The following is a 20,837-nucleotide window of genomic DNA, read 5'->3' on the forward strand; positions in this document are numbered from 1 at the left end:
CTACAACCTATGCCGCTCATGGCAATGCCAGGTCCTGAACCACTAAGTGAATCCAGGGATCAAACCTGCATCTTCATGGATACTAGTTGGGTTCATAACCCGTTAAGCCACAATGAGAACTCCAGCAGTGCAACTTAAAGGCTATGTTTGAAGCAGAATATCTTTAAATAATTTATTTTTCCTAGCAGAGTTTTACTTATTTCTTAAAATACAATTTAAAAATTATTCATCTTGTTTAGGTTTTCTTAAAGGCATTTTCTTTGAACTTCGGATGATTATTCTGCAGTTTTGTTATTCATTTTATTTTCAGTATTCATTTAAGAAGACTAATATGTTCAGGTATTCTGCTCTAAGGAAGTGTTGCAAAAAAGAAAGAATATTAATTATTTCCTGTAGCTTATCTATAAAAAGCCTTTTGGGAAAGTCTACTCATTTTAGTCTTTTATAGGACTTTGGGTGAGTTTTTATAGTTGCTATATTAAACTCATTTTTAGACTTCTACAGAAAACTTACATGGATTCGCTTGATAAAATATCAGTATTTTAATAGCTGTAATTGTCTAAACATTGCTAATTATATGTTGAGCTTTTTAATTCTTAACAGAGCCACTGCTTCCTGGCAAAGTTTAAACATCAATCTCCAGTCAGTTAGGTTAATCTCTATATAATATAATTAAATTCATCTGACCTGGTTACTGGGTACATTTTAAATATCAGACTGATCCTTATCACGACACCACTACGAATATTTCAATTTAAAAATTGACCTTTTAGAATCAGCCTTGACCTTTTAGAATCAGCCTTTCTTATCCTGCCAGTTATACTTACCACAAATACTTTTTTAAGAAGTAGCACAATTTTATTAATGTATTTAACTTTAAAAACCTAAGTGATTATAAAATGTGTACAAGGCAAACTTCCTTAAAAAGCTAATGACATTTCTTTTTTATTTATAGAGATACTTTCTAGTTGGGAGCAATCATGCAGAAACAAAATACCGTGTTTTGAAAATTGATAGAACAGAACCAAAAGATTTGGTCATAATTGATGATAGGGTAAGTATCTTGCAAACCTGAATACTAACAGAAACTTTGGTACTTGTTGAAAGGTATGAAATATCCTTACAGCTTCTAGTGATGTTTTGTTTTTTTTTGTCTTTAGTCTTTTCAGGGCCACACCCGCAGCATATGGAAGTTCCCAGGCTAGGGGTCAAATCATAGCTACAGCTGCTGGCCTACACCACAGCCACAGCAACGCAGGATTCGAGCTGCACCTGCAACCTACACCACAGCTCAGGGCAACGCCCAATCCTTAACCCACTGAGCAAGGCCAGGGATCGAACCTGCATCCTCATGGATCCTAGTTGGGTTTGTTAACCACTGAGCCATGATGGGAACTCCCATAGTGATAATGATTTTTTTTGATTATGCACCTAAAAATTAAAATTATTTTTCATGGTTAGCTATAATTTGAATCTCTAGTCTGGTTTCTCGAAATTACTGACGTGGAAAAGTATGCCAGAATTAAACTCTGCCCCTCACTTTTATGTATTTGACAAAGCAACTCTTTTTTTTTTTTTGTCTTTTTTGCTATTTCTTGGGCCGCTGCCGTGGTATATGGAGGTTCCCAGGCTAAGGGTCAAATCGGGGCTGTAGCCACTGGCCTATGCCAGAGCCACAGCAACGTGGGATCCGAGCCTCGTCTGCAACCTACACCACCGCTCACGGCAACGCCGGATCGTTAACCCACTGAGCAAGGGCAGGGACCGAACCCGCAACCTCATGGTTCCTAGTCGGATTCGTTAACCACTGCGCCACGATGGGAACTCCCCAAAGCAACTCTTAAGATTAGATAATGAATATATTTTCTTAAAGGGGCTCCATTTTAAAGATTCAGTTTAACTCTTAATATTGTGTCCACCAAAGAGATTATTTACTTTTTATCATTTATTATTATTAGAGATTATTTATTATTATTTATTAGATTATTTATTATCTACATGAAGTTAAAAGGACTTCTGTACTGCAGACGTTTTGTTACACTGCCAGAAATGACTAGTAGGGTCTCTTCTGACGACATGCTGGAGAAGCATTAAGCTATTCTTATGCAGATGTTATATTATCTAGAGTTGGGAATACAGAGACTTCAATCAGGAGGCACAAGAAATGAGGCTTTTAGTTAAGAGAGAAATGCAGTATGGTGGAATCGATCAGTTAATTTTGACTCTGAAAAGAGAGAACCTCACTAACCCATTCTTTTGAAGTTCCTGTCTCTATTTCTGAATTCATGTACATTCCTGGCTTTTCAAATACATCAGTGGCTACAGTTAGGCACCCATTTTCACTAAATTCTTTGTAAAACTATTTTCTGTGTTATAATAATTTTAGATAAATTATATTTCATGACTTAACTCCTGGTGTTGCGATTCACCCAACACACACACCATCTGGGAGGTGTTTTTTTTTTTTTTTAATTAAAGTATAGTTGATTTGCAATGTCATGTCAATTTCTGCTGTACAGCAGAGTGACCCAGATACACACACACACACACACACACATACACACAGAGTTCCTTTTCTCATATTATCTTCCATCATGTTCTATCCTAAAAAATTGGATATAATTCCCTCATGTGGAGTTTTTATTAATATAATGTAATGATTCTTGGCTTTATTTGGGGGTAGGAGTGGTTGATCAGGGATCTCTTTGAGAATCTAAGAAGAGCTATGGGCCCTCTCATAAAAATGCACATATGCACATACAACCAAAACTTTGCATACAAGTTTAAGGGGTTTATAGATTTGTCGAAATTTGTGGATCCCTTACATCTTGCAATCTCTGGTTCAGAAGATAAGGTTTTGATCAACTTTTTTAGTACAGCACCATGTGATCCAGTGAACATCCTAAAGTTACAATGTTAAAAAAAAAAATTTGTTGGCTTTTAAAAATTGTAGCTTAGGAGTTCCCGTTGGGACTCAGCGGAAATGAACCTGACTAGTATCCTTGAGGATGCAGGTTTGATCCCTGGCCTCGCTCAGTGGGTTAAGGATACAGAATTGCCATGAGCTGTGGTATTGGTCACAGATGGAGCTTGGATCCCGTGTGGCTGTGACTGTGGCGCAGGCCAGCAACTACAGCTCTGATTCAACCCCTAGCCTGGGAACTTCTGTATGTGGCACCTGTGTCTCTGGAAAAAAAAAAAAATGCAGCTTAGTCCTGCATTCTCATATACTTCTGTGAAATAACTAATGATTCTCATAATTAGCTTTTAATTTTCAGGGGTAAATAATGAATCTAAAAAGGGAGCAAAACCTTACAGATTAAATCTGCTTGTTTTTAGCATGTCTATACGCAACAAGAAGTGCGAGAACTTCTTGGCCGCTTGGATCTAGGAAATAGGACAAAGATGGGACAGAAAGGATCCTCTGGGTTATTTCGAGCTGTTTCAGCTTTTGGTGTTGTAGGTAAGAAACGTGCCTCCCTCTTACTACCTCCCTTTTTTTTTTCTACCTAGATGGCTTAAAGATAGTTTGCAAGGCTTATATTTATATAGCTTTATAAGTATGACCCATCCTCTGTGGCTTTGGTTGTTGAAAATTTCTATCAATCGGATATCTAACACCTTTTATATGGCATCTGATACATGCTCAGGACAGTACTCAATTTCATATGGGGTACGAACAAAGTGATGGTTTGGACCTGTAAGGAGTCTGGCTTGTTTAGGAATGAAAAAGTGAAAATTGGCTCAGACGGTACACAGCAGCTGGAAAACCAGATACAGGTAAAACCAGCTTTTAAATTAAGAGGAATTTCTCCCAAGGATGTGATGTAGCATGAAGTGTCATACCCCCCTTCTTTGAATGACAGCTACTTTCTTACTCACCGAGAAATTTTGTTCTCTAAAAAATCACAGATGATCAGAAACTTTGCTCTTTAAAATGATGTCAGTAAGAGAAAACATCCTGCCTGGATGATCTAAGCCATTTTGACACAGAGAAGCAGCCTCGATTGACAGCTCAGATGCAGAGCTCCGGATAAGAGGTTTTTGGCCTCGGCAGCCCATGGCTCTGCTAACTATATTGCTTTCAAGGAAACGAGACCCTGAGTCTGCTTCACGGTCCAGGCTTGATGTGTATCTCTTACAAACAGTCTGGCTTTGGTTTGAGCCTCTTTGTTTAAATTTTACCTAATCTCTCCCCTGAATCCTATAATAATGCCTTTATTTATTCATGAACAAATAAAGAAATGGCCTTGGCCTTGAAGGAGTCTGTGGTTCAGCCTATGGGGCATTTGTGAGATGCCCCACAGTTCCTCTGGTGTGTTGTCTCTGGCAGCAGTGGGTCAGTAAACCTATCCTTGCTCTAGCGTGGATTTGCCCTGGGAAGTCTTAGGATGGTGGAGGAGGACAGGAAACAAAACCCACTGCACTTGAAACAACTCCAGGATTGTGATTAAGAGCCAACTGTGGTGAAAGTTAAGTGGTATTGGAGATTATATTTGCGGGTACGTTATGTGAACCTGGAGTGGTCAGGAAGGATTTCCTAGAGAAGATGAGACTCAGGCTGGACCCTGGAGGAGGAGCAAGACTGGGATGGATGTAGGGAAGGGAGGAGAGAGCTCCAGTAGGGGTGACAGCAGAGGCAAGGGTACGCAGCTGCCCATGGGTCCTGGAATGCTGGCAAGTAGTTGTGTGAAGCTAGATTACCTGGGGCCTTGGAGGCCACACAGGGCAGCTGTATCTCAGCTTCCTGTTGGAAGAGCCTATTTCACATCTATTTTTTTTTTTTTTAAACACTTACAAGATTGTCTCTCTGCTTCTTAAATCTACTGGACTATACACAATATTGACTGAGTGATGGGTGTCTGTAGATTGGCCTGGACCATGCAGTATAGTTTCAAATTCTTACGTTCATTTTTCTGGTCAGCATGTTCTATTTGGTGACTCTGTATAGGCTGAGATTTTGATTGTACCTGTCCTCCCATATTTGAAGTTTGTTTTTCTCGGAGTGTTTTTTTTTAGGTGTGCTGTCATATATCCCTTCATGCATAGTCCCTTTAAGTCCATTTTGTGTCCTAGACGGCTGCCAGGGAAGGTCAGGAGTGGTCGGTGTGATTAGTTTCTTCTCCGTAGGACCAGCTCCTTCTCTGTACCTTCTGCTCAGTCTTGATGAATCCCTTAGAGTTCATGTTTGATGGAGAAGTGTGTGTGGATGTCTGTATAAAGTCAATGTCTGTTACCTGAGTTCATGTGTTTAAATCCCAGACAAATCCATGTGTGTTAAGTTCCACTACATGTGTTACTTACATTTTAAATCAAAGAAAAAATAGAAATAAAATATGTCTTAAATACAGTAGGCTTAATTAGTTACTTAATAGGTTAAACTTATTCATTTAAATGCTGATAACTTTATAACAGTTTTTTTTTAATGGAAATTTCCCAAGGTGTATGTAATAGTGAATGCCTCATTAGCCAGGGTTAATTATTTAAAATGGAACTTTCCTTGATGATTTTCTATAATGAAATAAAGATCAATTACTGAAGTGTGTTTAAAAATAGCTGCCCTTGGAGTTGCCACTGTGGCTCAGTGGGTTAAGAACCTAACGCAGTGTCTGTGAGGATGTGGGTTTGATCGCTGGCTTTGCTCAGAGAATTAAGGATCTGGCATTGCCACAGGCTGCAGCACAGGTCGCAGAATGCTGCTTGGATCTGGCGTTGCTATGGCTGTGGTGTAGGCTGCAGCTCTGATTCAACCCCTAGCCCAGGAACTTCCCTATGTCACAGGTGTGGTCCTAAAAAGAAATAAGAAAATTAGCTGCCCTTTGGTGTTCTGGAATTGTACTGGGCAGTTGGCCTTTACATTAACTGGACTTTGGATGCTATACTGTCTTGTTTTTGTGGTACTTCATTCATTCTTCATGGTTCTGGGCATATTTGCTTTTAGCACTATTCCTTGCCTTATTTTAAATCTATTGATAACTAAGCTTGTAAAACCAAAGCTTTATTTTAATCAATCAATATCTAAGTAGTATAACCAAATACTCATTTTTTTTAACACAAGTATTAATAAACGTTGTGTCAGGGCTAAGGTGTGTCCATGTTTCTCTTAGGTGACATTCTTAGGTGTTGTGGTATGGTTTCTCTCGCAGTTAGAGGCCTCTTTGAGACTGTCCTTGGATTGTGAAGTCTCTAAAAGGCTGACCTACTAGTAGAGTGACACAGTAATGTACTAAAAGTAAGCAGTTATTATTTTCATGGAAATGCACTCTGTGTATTCTAGTTCAACCGTGTAAATAAAGCTTGGAATCTTTGAAGAGTAAATAGGGAGTCTGTATAAATATGCTTTGTCTGGTGCTGCCTTAGGCATAAAGAGAGCTCCTGAAATAACGAAACACGGAATGCTTGTCTTTGAAAAATCATAGTCTGGTTGTCAAAATAATACATATGTGAAAGGACTAGAATGGTTGTCTGTGATGACTAAAATGTTTTCTCTTTTTCAGCATGTCTAATTTGTGAATAATACTTTTGCTAGGATGTTTTGGACTGTTAGTTAATACAGTCTATGAGAATCTAGAGCAGTGCCTATCAACTCTCTGTAACAAAGGACCAGATCCTACTGTGTATAACTTGTCTGCAGCTTGGACCACATATGACATCACACAAGTTCACTGATACCCAAACTAGTCGATGCCCTGTTCAAGGCAAGTTTGTTGATCATGAGCTCAGATGTTGTGGGAAGCTCAAGTTGCTCCAGACTTACCTTCAGTTTGTTTACTTGTCTTTTCATGGGCTGGTACTGAAAGCTTATGGTCTATCACTGGTCCCTAGATGTGGATTGATCCAGTTCTCTTGCTACCTTGCCCATTTCTGACCTGTTCCATTCTTACTTGGCAGCCAGAAGGAGGTTTGGGAAACCACTGGATGGGATCATGAACATCCCTCACCAAGTTGTTTCATCTGGTCCTGGGGCCCATGGATGGAGTCAGTGACTGGTAGCCTGTCTTCTTTACTACTCTTGGCTCTGTGACCATCCAGCCCCTTTTGATACATAGCCTCAGGTCTGTGTCCTTTTTCTGCATGTGTCAGAAGATACTCATATAAGCTGCTGGTACATTAAAGGGGAATGGTGGAATAAGACTTAAGTGATGGGCTTGAAAGCAAGACCTTTAGAAGTAGATGGCAGATCCAAGATAATGAGGAAAATGATAATAACGAAGTCTGAGCCTCAGACTAGTAAGGGAGCAATAGCTTTGGTGTTAGAGAGTCACTTTGGTCCCTTGTGATTTTTGATACTTCTCTGCCAGAGTGCTGTTCTCTCTGAAGGCTTTCAAGATAGTGATTAGTTGACCTGGTGACCACCTCACCCTGCAACAAGATGCTGCCTTCGTCCCTGTTGGTGGGCTTGTGGGGTCCTCTCCAGCCACCACCACGCCATCCTCTTACATTTTTCCTTTTAATTTACTTAGTGTCCATCTCAAATGGCACAGCTTTCTCCACTTGGAGAAGGAGAGATCACTGTTGCATGATGACTATTACCTTGGCTTCTGGAAAGTACTCAGGGAAATTGGTCTAGGACCAGAAGTACATAGATGAAAAAAATTGTTCTGGTTCTCAGTATGTTAAAATGATGAATCAGCTGACTGTTGACAGAGGTCTGTGCCAAACTGAAGCCTTTTAATTGTTGGCAATATTTGATGGGAACCTTTTAAAAAGGAGAATGATGTTTCCAACTGGTAGTAAAAAGGAAAAGGAAAATAATCTCAGGTAGAGTATGCTGAAAGCATTTATGCCAGTAAAAAAGATTGTTTTGTGCAGTATATTTACTTTATTGAAATTATAAAGGGACATGTAGGATGAATAAAAGACTAAAAACATAAATTTAAATTTAATTGGAATGCAGATTGAGAGATTATTACAAAGAGGTGTTTTTTGGTGTAAAAATATAGCAAGAGTAAAAGGGAAACTTATCTTGGAAATATTTATTACTTAAACCTAATTAGATTCTTTTTTTGGGTGTTTTTATCCTGTTTCTAAGATTCTGACTTGTTTAGGTTTTAGCCTTCTAAAAGGGTAACTACTTCCTAACTTACTTTTAATGAGATTGGCATTAGCTTTTCTCCCTTCCTATCTTATATCCTTGAGCTTTAGTCAGGGAATTTTTGGCTAGTCTCCAAAGGGAATGTAGGGAGAAGTGTAAATAAACATTTTTTTTAAAGTGCTTTGTGGATATCAAAAGTACAAGTATTTTTCATTGTTTTAATAGCAGTAGCCTAGTTCATAAAATCCTTGAGGTATCTTTTTCTTATATATTTTGGCTCATTTATGTCAGTATATTCAATTACTAATTTCCCTTTTTTTTTTTTTTTTTTGGTCAGCTGAAAATAACAAAGCACAGATAATGGGTATTTACCAATTCTAGAGTAAAAATGTATAGCATCAAGATTGTAGCTCAGACTAATAGAATATAACACCAAGAGAGAGGCTCAGTGGGTGTACTCATGTGTGCACACAAGAAAGTTAGTTTTGGAAAATAGTTATGCTCTGTGTAAGAACCTTGGTTCTTTTTTATTTCAGTGCCTTGAATATGTTGTCCCACAGCTTTTTGGCCTCCATTGTTTCTGGTAGGAAGTCAGCTGTACGTGACTGTATCTGACCCACATTCTGAGTAAGCTGGGGTGATGGGATCCATGAGGAAGAGCTAGTAGAAGAAAGGAGCCCCTAATTTCAGATGTCTTGCCTGGAATAGAGCTTCTGCAACACAGAGCTGACAGGGATGAGAAATGCTGGTGGCCGGCCCCTCCTGAGCAGGAACCATGACCTTAGACTGAGAGCTGGGGAGAGAGGAGGGAGTGCTGTCTTTCTGTTGGCACCTGCCCAGGTGGATATTCTGTCACACTGAATTGGGAGAGGGGTATGGAAGGGAAGCAAGTTATGGTTAAGATGCCATGGAGTTGTTCTTTGCAATTTCTAGTGGATTTTCTTGAATGAATGTTTCTCCATTTGCTGGACGCCATTAAGAGAACTTCTGGAAACTTTTAATTTTGTGCTTTGTTTTTATAATTACCTCCAGCATGGTTGTTCACTGGGGAGAGGGTCTGCCTGCTGAGCTCCTCACGTAACCATTTCAGAAGTGTCCCTCTCCCTCTCCTCCCAAAAAAAAGGAGAGTTAGTTTTAACTTCCAAAGCAAAAGTTCTGGGAGCTAGAAAAATTTTAACCAAGACTGGATGGTAACTAGTGTGTTGCTGAGAACTTCGTGCACTGAACATTAACACATATGGTCTTTCTTTAATCACCAGTGTAGAACATGTGTATTTCATTGGTTTGATATACAATATAACTTAATACCACTCCAATAGTCGTAAAAAAACTATCAGAAGTGATATTTATGAATAATTACAGGAAGGAAATGTTATTGAATGGATGTATTGTTTTCTTTGCTCAACGTTTCCACTTTCCTGGGAACTGGCACCCCATCTAAGTCACCTAGTCATTGTGAGCATGACTTCCAGTGCAATGTGAATCCATTCCTTGGCCACAGTTGTTGGTTCAGGGTTGGGTCCCTGACCCAAATTGGGCCAATCCAAGTCCTTCCCTAGGAATTGTGGAATTGAGCTTGATAAAGCTGTTTTCTTCCCAGTGAAGCTTTTGAATGTAAGACCTAGGGCTGTGTTTCCTACCATGTGATCTAGACAAGTGGAGGTACCGGGTCTATGAAGAGAAAGATTGTAGCATATGTTCACCGATGGGATCTTGACAAGGTTTCTTTTTGAGGCCCAATCATGTCGTTGCCCATTGGTGTCATGGAACACCTCAGTTTCCTTAGTGTAAATCCCTATTTTTAAAAGCTGGCCCAAGTTGGGGGTGTTGCCACTAGTAATCAAAAGGCCATGATGTTTGTTCTTCCTTTTGAGCAACATTTAATGTTCCTTAGAATATTTATCCATTGGTTAATTTTTTTTTTTTAATGGGGAAAAGGTTCCATGATCAAACAAATCCAAGGAGGTGCTTAATCATTATACTTCACTGAAATTCACAGGACGTGTTATCTCAGTGCTGTAAGTTTCTGAGAATTTTATTTTACATACTTTTTACCTCGGTATGTGTAAAAAACATAAAAGTTATAATAAAGCATCTTAGATGTACAATACAGTAGTATTAAATCTATGTACCGTGTTGTGCAGCATTTCTGTAGAACTTTTTCATTTTGCAGAACTAAAACTCTATATCCATTGAACAACTCCCCTGAATCTTACATACATTCTTGCTTAAAACATCTCAATCCTGTTTGGAATGAAACTAAGTGTAAAGGAGTGATGGAATAAAATTGTTTAGAGTAATTTTTAAGTGAGATAAATGTCAGTGTAGATATTTCTAGAGGATGATTCTAAGACAGGTGAACATTGTATGGCTATAAATGATAGAAATAATAAAGGAGGAAAGAAATATGTCAAAATCTTTGCCTTTTAAATATGTATCTAAAAATGTCACCGAGAAAACGTATTAATTTTTTTTTGTAGGTTTTGTTAGATTTTTAGAAGGCTATTATATTGTGTTAATAACCAAAAGGAGGAAGATGGCAGATATTGGAGGCCATGCAATATATAAGATTGAAGATACAAATATGATCTATATACCCAATGATTCTGTACGGATTACTCATCCTGATGAAGCTAGGTATGTACTGGTGGTAACTGCTGTCTTTTTTTTTTTTCTTTTAAGTGTGGTAGACCAATTAGAAAACAAAATACAGTCGAAAGGTTTATATGTCAGAAATGTAAAATATTGGAAATGTAAAATACTGGCTCAGAATGCTACAGCTTTTGTTCAAGGGCTGTTTAAAAAATTCCATTATGACAGTTGATTTGGGCAAGAATCAACAATGGCTGCTAAAAGCATTAGTTGAGAGGTTATTATTGAGGAACAGATATTCGCTCAGTCTCAACAATACCATACTCCATGAATATCTTTGTCATGTTTTCCTTTATAAATAATAAACATACTTAACCAAATGATCAAACTTAGCATCACTAAAAATGAGACAAAACTGACATTATATATATGCCTCTGAATGTGAAGCAGTGGGAAGGACACCTGCTCCTTGTGTAGTTTTCTTGCTAAAAATATTTAACTTGAATCTAAGCATGAGGAAATAATCGGGCAAATCCATATTGTGGGACATTCTGTGAGACAGCTGGCCTGGACTCTTCAAAAATGTCAAGGTCATCAATACAGGAAGAGCAAGAGGGTTGTTGCAGATTTTAGAACAAACATGACAAAATGACAAAATGCAACACTTGAATTTCTTTTGAATCTTGGATTAAAACATGCACGTGCATGCGTGTGTACACATACGGAACTAAAACAACTTGACTGGGACAGTTTGTTTATGGGCTGTGTAAGATGATATTGGATCAATATTAAATTTGAGGGCGTAGTGATATTATGGTTACTTTGGAGATTGCCCTTGTTCATAATAGATGAGTACTAAAATATCCAGGAGTGAGGTGTCATCATGTCTTCTATTTACTGTAAATGGTTTAGAAAGAATAAAGTGTTAGGAGTTCCTTCTAGTGCAGCGAGTTAGGGATCCAGTGTTATCACTGCCGTGGCTTGGTTACTGCTGTGGCAGGGGTTTGATCCCTGCCCTGGGAACTTCCACGTGCTGCAGGTGTGGCCAAAAAAAATAAAATAAAATAAATAAGAAAAAGAAAATGTACTTGTGTATTTAAAGAGAGAGAATCATGTGTGTACGTTTAAGGAGAAAAATTTAACAGTGAATTCAGGTGAAGGGCATACTACTGTTATACTGTTTTTTTCCCCCTGATTTTTTTTCTATGAATTTGAAACCTTTAAAATGTTTTGGGGGGACATTATTGGAGCCTTGGGCATGTGGGGAAAGGCTACTAATAAATTAATAAGTTGATAGAGAAACAATTAGAATTGGTTTATTTTAATATTAAAGGTTAAAATGGAACAAAGTCATATTTATAAGTTTTAGGAAAGATAACAGTTTAGGTTTTAATTACACCCTGTATTTTTTTCTTTCTTTTTTCTTTTATAATGATTTTTATTTTTTCCATTATAACTGGTTTACAGTGCTCTGTCAGTTTTCTACTGTGTAGCAGATGACCCAGTCACACATACCACCCTGTACTTTGTATAGTGTTGCTCTAGATACATACATGAACCAAAATTTGAAGATGGTGTGGCTCTCTTGCTTAAGACCCTCTTAGGTAATGGTTTTCTGGACCTTTGTGACATTGTCTATGTTACTTGGAGTTGGGTAATTAAAAAAATAATCTGTTTCAGATAAGGGTGAGTTTACCAGATAAAGTGGACTTTTGTCTTAAACAACTGAAAAAAAAATTCTGTCTCATGTAGTTTATAGGCAGTCATAGGATGTCGATTAGAAGTGAATCAGAGAGGAATCTTTTTAAAAAAGACACAAAGGAACTTATTTTCAAAACAGAAATAAACTCACTGACATAGAAAATAAACATAGCTACTGAAGAGGAAAGCGGGGGTTAGAAGAGGGATAAGTTAAGGAATTTGGAAATAATAGATACCCCCGCTACTACACATAAAATAGGTAAAACAACAAGGACCTACTGTATAGCACAAGTAACCATATTTACTATCTTGTAATAACCTATAATGGAAAAGAATCTGAAAAAGAATATCCTTATATCCAAATCACTTTGCTGTACACCTGAAACATTATAAATCAACTATACTTCAATAAATGAATGAATAAGTATCAGGCCAGTGCATATGAATCCGAGGGATGGGAAAAATCGAAGAGGTTTATATTTATAAGCCCCATCTTTGATTCCTCAGCCAAGAATAGTAGAACGAATTATGTTGTTCTATGTAGTGATTTGACTACCTTTAAAAAGTGAAATTATCTTATGATTAATATGGTATAGTAGATGGACATTATCCAGAATAAGATACAGCTATATTGTGGGATGGACTGGAAGTTTGGGCTTAGTAGAATCAAACTATTACAAGTGAGATCCTGCTGTATAACACAGGGCACTGTATCCCATTTCCTGGGATAAACCATGGTGGAAGATAATATAAGAAAAGAAATATAGGGCGTTCCCATTGTGGCTCACAGTAATGAACCCAGCTGGTGGTATCCATGAGGATACAGGTTCAATCCCTGGTCTTGTTCAGTGGGTTAAGGATCTGGCATTGTCGTGAGCTGTGGTGTAGGTCAAAGATGCGGCTTGGATCTGGTGTTCCCGTGCCTGTGGTGTAGGTCGGCAGCTGCAGCTCCAATTCAGCTCCTAGCCTGGGAACTTCCATATACCATGGGTGCAGCTCTAAAAAGCAAAAAACAGAAAAAAAAAAAAAAAAGAAAGGAAATGTATATGTATGACTGGGTCATTTTTTTTGCTGTACAGCAGAAATTGACAGAACATTGTAAACCAACTATACTTTAATAAAAAAATTAATAGCTTGTTATAGGTAGACTTATACTATTACCAGCATAGATAAACTTTTAATATACTTATAAAACTACCTAATAAAGCTACCTAATCCAATAATGGACTTAAGTAAAAATTTTGGGTCTACTATTGGGAAATAAAGTATCGTAAAACATTTCATATGTAATGACAAGTAGAGGTGATCCCAATACGACATGATTGTTTCAACATGAGAAAATGGGCTATAGCAATTCACCACATTAAAATATTGCTGGGAGATATTACAATTATCTTAATATTTGTAGAAAATATATTTGAAAAATTTAATACCCATTTGTGATGAAATGTCTTTAAAAAGTTGAGTATGAAAGAAAGTTTACATTTATTAATCCTGAGTGATAGATACATGGATATTTTATCCTGTGCTTTTTTTTTTTTTTTTAAGTTTGAAAAAGTTTCCAGCTGAAAATTATGGTGCCCCGCAAAGATTTTTGCTTGTTTTTGTGCCTCCCCCTCTCCAACCTCAAAGCATTGGCAGAACGCATAGTGAAAACAGTAACGGTATTCACTTCTGTCTTGCTCAAAGTCTAAGCACCTTAAATATGTAAGAGCAAGACTTCCTGTCTCTGGCATAATCAGTGATGAGGAAGTGGTCAAACTGTAAAGTTTAGGGACTCAGAAGTGATGATCAGGATACTTAAGAATTGTTCCAGATGAAATCTCTTCTCCAGTTATGGATTGAGCTCCTCAGTTCTAATGAGTGTTTTTACAAATAATAAATGTACATAATAACGTATATTAAGCAATGAAAAAACACTAGTTTGTATGAGTATAATAGGTTTTGATTTTGTTTTTTCCCCAGTTTTATTGATATAATTACATCACTATGTAAATTTAAGGCATTGAGCTTAATGGCATGACTTAAATATATTGCAAAATGATTACTGCAGTAGGTTTAGTTAGCATCCATCATCTCATGTAGATACAATAAAAAGAAAAAAATTCCTTGTGATGAGAACTCCTAGGATTTACTCTCTTAACAGCTTTCATATATATCATACAGCAGTGCTAACTATATTATGTCATCATGTTGTTAATTATAGCCATCACTTTTTTAGGTATCTACGAATATTTCAAAACGTGGACCTCTCTAGCAATTTTTACTTCAGGTAAGTTTGAGCTTAGTTTTCCTCCTGTCAGGTTCTTAAATGTTTATATTATTTTCCAAAGGGTAAAAACAGAATCAGGAGGACATAGTAGTACTTTGATTATTCTTTTTTTAAAATAGCCATTTTTTTCCATCTAAAATAGTATTATACAGTATTTTCTCCTTTAAAAAAAATCAGGTATTTGGAATTTTGAGTGGTTAAATTACATGGTAGTTATTCTCACTATGAAAATCTTTGTTTTAGGATTTTAAAGAATTTTTTTTTTTTTTTTTTTTTTTTTTTTTTGGTCTTTGGTCTTTGGTCTTTTTAGGGCTGTACCCATGGCATATGGAGGTTCCCAGGCTAGGGGTCGTATCAGAGCTGTCGCTTCCAGCCTATGCCACAGCCACAGATATGTGGGATTCAAGCAGTGTCTGTGACCTATACCACAGCTCACAGTAATGCCAGATCCTCAACCCACTGAGCAAGGCCAGGGATTGAACCCACATCCTCATGGATGCTAGTTGGATTTGTTAACCACTGAGCCATGATGGGAACTCCAAAGAAATATTCTTACTTTGTATTTTTGAATTGCAAAAATGAAATCTGCATTCAGTCTAAACACAACAGTATGTAACTGTCTCATAGTTTAATTTTCATTTAACAATCTAGCAAAATTAGATAAAAATAAATTCAAGATAGGAAGAACTATTGCAACACCAATGTACCACTATTGAGATTGTAAATTAATAATTTTCCTGGGGAGGAATGTAGCATTTAGTATATATCTGAAGAAAATAAGTCAGGAGAGAAAGTATTAATCTCTGTTGATTAAGAGACATTAATAGCTACTCTATTTATGATGTCCCAAACAGGCAAACCCACCAACAAACTAACTAGGAACAACCCAAATATCAATAATTAAAAAATAAGTAAATTATAGCAGAGTATCATGATGCGGTATTATACCACTGCTGATGTGACCAATATGTAGGCCAGATAGATGGAGAGTTATTGTGCCAGGTGGGAAATTCTGTCAGTTATAATGTCCATACTAAAAGGTAGAATACAAAATAGCATGTAGCAATTAGGACCTGAGTCATAGAGAACTAGACAAGGACCCAGAGTGTTGGTAGCTCTTAGTGTGATATGCTGTTGGGATATTTTGCATTATTTTAAATTTATTTTTAAAGTGTTAATATAGTTAACCACTTTATGAAATAAAAACCTATGTACTATGTAGAGTCGATTATGTCTTCATTGATGTAAACTGAAGAAAGTTAATTAATTTAGAAATAGTAAAGGGCTCCTAAAGAAATAATTTTTGCTTCCACGAATGTTTATTGAATGTGTATTTTCATTGTATTTTTCTCCATAATTTGCCTTTCAACCTTTTTTTGCTTAATTATATTGATAGACTCTGTGAGTTATTACTGAAGCTGGGTGGTACTTTTAGAAATGATTTTTTTCCTCCCTCATATTTTTTTTTTCTTTTTATGGTGGCACCCGTGGCATATGGAAATTCCAGGCAAGGGCTTGAATTGGAGCTGCAACTACTAGCCTATACCACAGCCATGCCAGATCTAAGCTGTAGCTTGTGGCAATGCCGATCCTTAACCCACTGAGCAAGGCCAGGGATCAATCCTGCATCCTCATGGATACTAGTCAGGTTCTTAACTTGCTAAGCCACAATGGGAACTCCCCCTGCTTCATGTTTTTTAACTTAATCTGCATCCCCATACTGAGTTCTGATCAAGTCAGTCCATAAGTTAAAATGTAAGGTTAAAAAACTTAAAGGTTATACTACATTCTTCAGCTAGAATAAAGCTCTTGTTTCAAATAGGAAGAATTTATTATTAAAAGTAAAAAAAAAAAAAGAAAAAAAAAACAACTTCTCCCCCCCAACCTTATTGAGACTTTATTGATATATGTAAGTTTAAGTTATACAATGTGGTGATTAGATATACGTATATATTGCAGAATGATGACCTCAGTAAGGTTGGTTAACTCCTTCATTCTGTCCCACAATTGTGATATTGTGTGTGTGTATACTGATAACATTTAAGATTTATTCCCTTAACAAATTTCAGGTATATAATTCAGTATTGTTAATTGTAGTTACCATGCTATGCATTAGATACTCAGATCTTATTTATATTATGGCTAACAACATCTCTGCATTTCCCCCATTTCTACCATTCTACTGTAAGTTCATCCTTTTAAGATTCTGCATGTAAGTGAGAACATAGAATATTTCTTTCTTTACTTACATCATTTAACATAATGCCCTCAAGGTCCATTCACGATGTTGTGAAAGGAAGGATTTCCTTCTTTTTTTATGCCCAAATGATATTCCATTGTAATATATATATACAGATAGATAAATGATTCACCATATAGATGTGTATATATGTATAAACACATATATGTGTATATGTATATTATATAGATACATACACACATATATATGACTCATATATATATGATGAATTCTGCAGTGAGCATGGAGGTGCAGGTATCTCTTTGGTGTCATATCTGAAAAAATCTTTGGTCTTGACAATGTCAAGAAGCTTTTCCCCTGTTTTCTTTTACTAGTTTTTATAGTTGGGGGTCTTACATTTAAATTTAAGTCTTTAACCATTTTGAGTTAATTTTTGCGAGTGGCCTAAGAGAGGGGTCCAATTTCATTCTAATGCTGGTGATTATATAGTTTTGCGAACATCATTTATTGAAAAGACTATCTTTTCTCCATTTGTCTTTTTGCCTCTCTTGACAAGTATTAGTTGACTGTATATATGAGTGGGTTTATTTATGGGCTGTCAATTCTGTTTTGTTGTTCTAAGTATCTCTTTTTTTTTAAAAGGAAGAGATATATTAAAAATGTGGAAACAAATTGGGTAACTTGTGAATCTCAAAAAAGATAGGAACCATTCCTGTTTATCAGTCTTTGTATAATATTTAGTTAATATCTTTTACACATGTTTCCTTAAATAAAAATATATATCCAAATTTGTATTTGTTCACTTTTGTTTCCTTATACAATTAAAATAATTTTTGAAAACCTCAAATATTTTTTTTTCTTTTAACTGTGAAATTTTTTTTAAAATTAATTTATTTTTCCACTGTACAGCATGGGGGCCAAGTTACACTTACATGTATACATTTTTTTTCCACCCTTTGTTCTGTTGCAATATAAGTATCTAGATATAGTTCTCAATGCTACTCAGCAGGATCTCATTGTAAATCCATTCCAAGTTGTATCCGATAACCCCAAGCTCCTGATCCTTCCCACTCCCTCCCTCTCCCCCCGGGCAGCCACAAGTCTATTCTCCAAGTCCATGATTTTCTTTTCTGTGGAAATGTTCATTTGTACTGTATATTAGATTCCAGTTTTAAGTGATATCATATGGTATTTGTCTTTGTCTTTCTGACTTGTTTCACTCAGTATGAGAGTCTCTATCTAGTTCCAACCGTGTTGCTATAAATGGCATTATTTTGTTCTTTTTTATGGCTGAGTAGTATTCCATTGTGTATATATACCACATCTTCCGAATCCAATCATCTGTCGATGGACATTTAGGTTGTTTCCATGTCCTGGCTATTGTGAATAGTGCTGCAATGAACATGTGGGTGCATGTGTCTTTTTCAAGGAAATTCTTGTCCGCATAAATGCCCAAGAGTGGGATTGCGGGGTCATATGGAAGTTCTATGTATAGATTTCTAAGGTTTCTCCAAACTGTTCTTCATAGTGGCTGTACCAGTTTACATTCCCACCAACAGTGCAGAGGGTTCCCTTTTCCCTACAACCCCTCCAGCACTTGTGATTTGTGGACTTATTAATGATGGCCATTCTGACTGGTGTGAGGTGGGTATCTCATGGTAGTTTTGATTTGCATTTCTCTTATACTCAGCGATGTTGAGCATTTTTTCATGTGATTGTTGGCCATCTGTATATCTTCCTTGGAGAACAGTCTATTCAGGTCTTTTGCTCATTTTTCCACTGGGTGGTTGGCTTTTTTGCTGTTGAGTTATATAAGTTGTTTATATATTCTAGAGATTAAGCCCTTGTCTGTTGTATCATTTGAAACTATTTTCTCCCATTCTGTAAGTTGTCTTTTTGTTTTCTTTTGGGTTTCCTTTGCTATGCAAAAGCTTTTCAGTTTGATGAGGTCCCATGGGTTTATTTTTGCTCTTATTTCTGTTGCTTTGGGAGACTTGACCTGAGAAAATATTCATGATGTTGATGTCCGAGAGTGTTTTGCCTATGTTTTCTTCTAGGAGTTTGATTGTGTCCTGTCTTATATTTAAGTCTTTCAGCCATTTTGAGTTTATTTTTGTGCATGATGTGAGGGTGTGTTCGAGTTTCATTGCTTTGCATGCAGCTGTCCAGGTTTCCCAGCAATGCTTACTGAATAGACTTTCTTTTTCCCATTTGATGTTCTTGCCTCCCTTGTCAAAGATTAATTGACCATAGGTGTCAGGGTTTATTTCTGGGTTCTCTATTCTGTTCCATTGGTCTGTCTGTTTTGATACCAGTACCACACTGTCTTGATGACTGTGGCTTTGTAATATTGCCTGAAGTCTGGGAGAGTTATGCCTCCTGCTTGGTTTTTTGTTTCTCAGGATTGCTTTGGCGATTCTGGGTCTTTTGTGGTTCCATATAAATGTTTGGATTGTTTGTTCTAGTTCTGTGAAAACTGTCATGGGTAATTTGATAGGGATTGCATTGAATCCGTAGATTGCTTTGGGTAGTGTGGCCATTTTTACAATATTGATTTTCCCAATCCAGGAACATGGAATATCTTTCCATTTCTTTACATCTTCTTTGATTTCTTTGATTATAGTTTTATAGTTCTCAGCATATAAGTCCTTTACCTCCTTGGTCAGGTGTATTCTGAGGTATTTGATTTTGTGAGTTGCAATTTTAAAAGGTATTGTATTTCTCTATTCCTTTTCTAATATTTCATTGTTGGTATATAGAAATGTGACTGATTTCTGAAAGTTAACCTTATATCCTGCTACTTTGCTGAATTTATTAATCAGTTCAAGTAGTGTTTGGGTTGAATCCTTAGGGTTTTCTATGTATAGTATCATGTCATCTGCATACAGTGACAGTTTTATCTCTTCTCTTCCTATTTGGATGCCTTTTATTTCTTTTGTTTGCCTAATTGCTGTGGCTAGGACTTCCAAAACTATGTTGAAGAGCAGCGGTGAGAGTGGGCATCCCTGTCTTGTTCCAGATTTGAGTGAGAAGGCTTTCAGTTTTTCTCCATTGAGTATTATATTTGCTGTGGGTTTATCATAAATGGCTTTGATTATGTTCAGGCATGTTCCCTCTATACCCACTTTGGCAAGAGTCTTGATCATGAATGGATGTTGGACTTTGTCAAATGCTTTTTCTGCATCTATTGAGATGATCATATGTTTTTTGACTTTTGTTTTGTTAATGTGGTATATAATGTTGATTGATTTGTGTATGTTGAACCATCCTTGTGAACCTGGGATGAACCCTACCTGGTCATGGTATATGATCTTTTTGATAAGTTGTTGGATTTGGTTGGCTAAAATTTTGTTGAGAAATGATGGTGGCATCATAGAATGTCTTTGGGAGTGTTCCTTCTTCAACCTTTTGAAAAAGTTTAAGGAGGGTGGGCACCAGATCATCTTTATATGTTTGATAGAATTCCCTATGCAGCCATCTGGTCCTGGACTTTTATTTGTAAGGAGTGTTTTATGACCTCTTCAATTTCATTTCTAGTGATCAGTCTGTTCAGTTGGTCTGTTTCTTCTTGATTCAGTTTTGGCAAGCTCTAAGATTCTAGAAAACTGTCCATTTCTTCCAGATTGTCAAATTTTTTGGCATATAGTTGTTCATAATATTCTCTTATGGTTTTTTGTATTTCTGCTGTATCCATTGTGATTTCTCCTTTTTTATTTCTAATTTTGTTTATTTGATCTCAAATTGACAACTTAACCCTCCACCTAAACGAATTAGAAAAAGAAGAACAAAAAAGACCTAAAGTCAGCAGAATGAAGGAAATTATAGAGATCAAAGAGGAAATCAATAAAATAGAGATGCAAAAAACAGTAGAGAAAACTAATAAAACCAAGTGCTGGTTCTTTAAAAAGGTAAACAAAATTGACAACCCCCTGGATAGACTCACTAAGAAGAGGAGAGAAAGAATCCAAATAAACAAAATTAGAAATGAAAAAGGAGTATCTCTTTTATATTAGTAACATACTGTTTTGAGTGCCATA

The 20,837-nt window shown here is 36.6% G+C and overlaps 1 protein-coding gene across 5 annotated transcripts in view; it reads left to right on the forward strand.

Annotated features, from left to right (window-relative positions):
- The window catches only part of FIG4 (FIG4 phosphoinositide 5-phosphatase), a 152,871-nt gene that overhangs the window by 22,970 nt on the left and 109,064 nt on the right, over positions 1–20,837 (forward strand). For 3 of the 5 annotated variants that reach the window (XM_021068077.1, XM_021068153.1, NM_001243250.1), the window contains 4 exon segments: positions 956–1,054; positions 3,340–3,463; positions 10,516–10,672; positions 14,550–14,600. In XM_021068077.1, coding sequence (XP_020923736.1) covers positions 956–1,054; positions 3,340–3,463; positions 10,516–10,672; positions 14,550–14,600 — 431 coding nt within the window. 5 annotated transcript variants of the gene reach the window in all.

Source organism: Sus scrofa, chromosome 1 (assembly GCF_000003025.6).
Source record: "Sus scrofa isolate TJ Tabasco breed Duroc chromosome 1, Sscrofa11.1, whole genome shotgun sequence".
NCBI lineage: Eukaryota > Metazoa > Chordata > Mammalia > Artiodactyla > Suidae > Sus > Sus scrofa.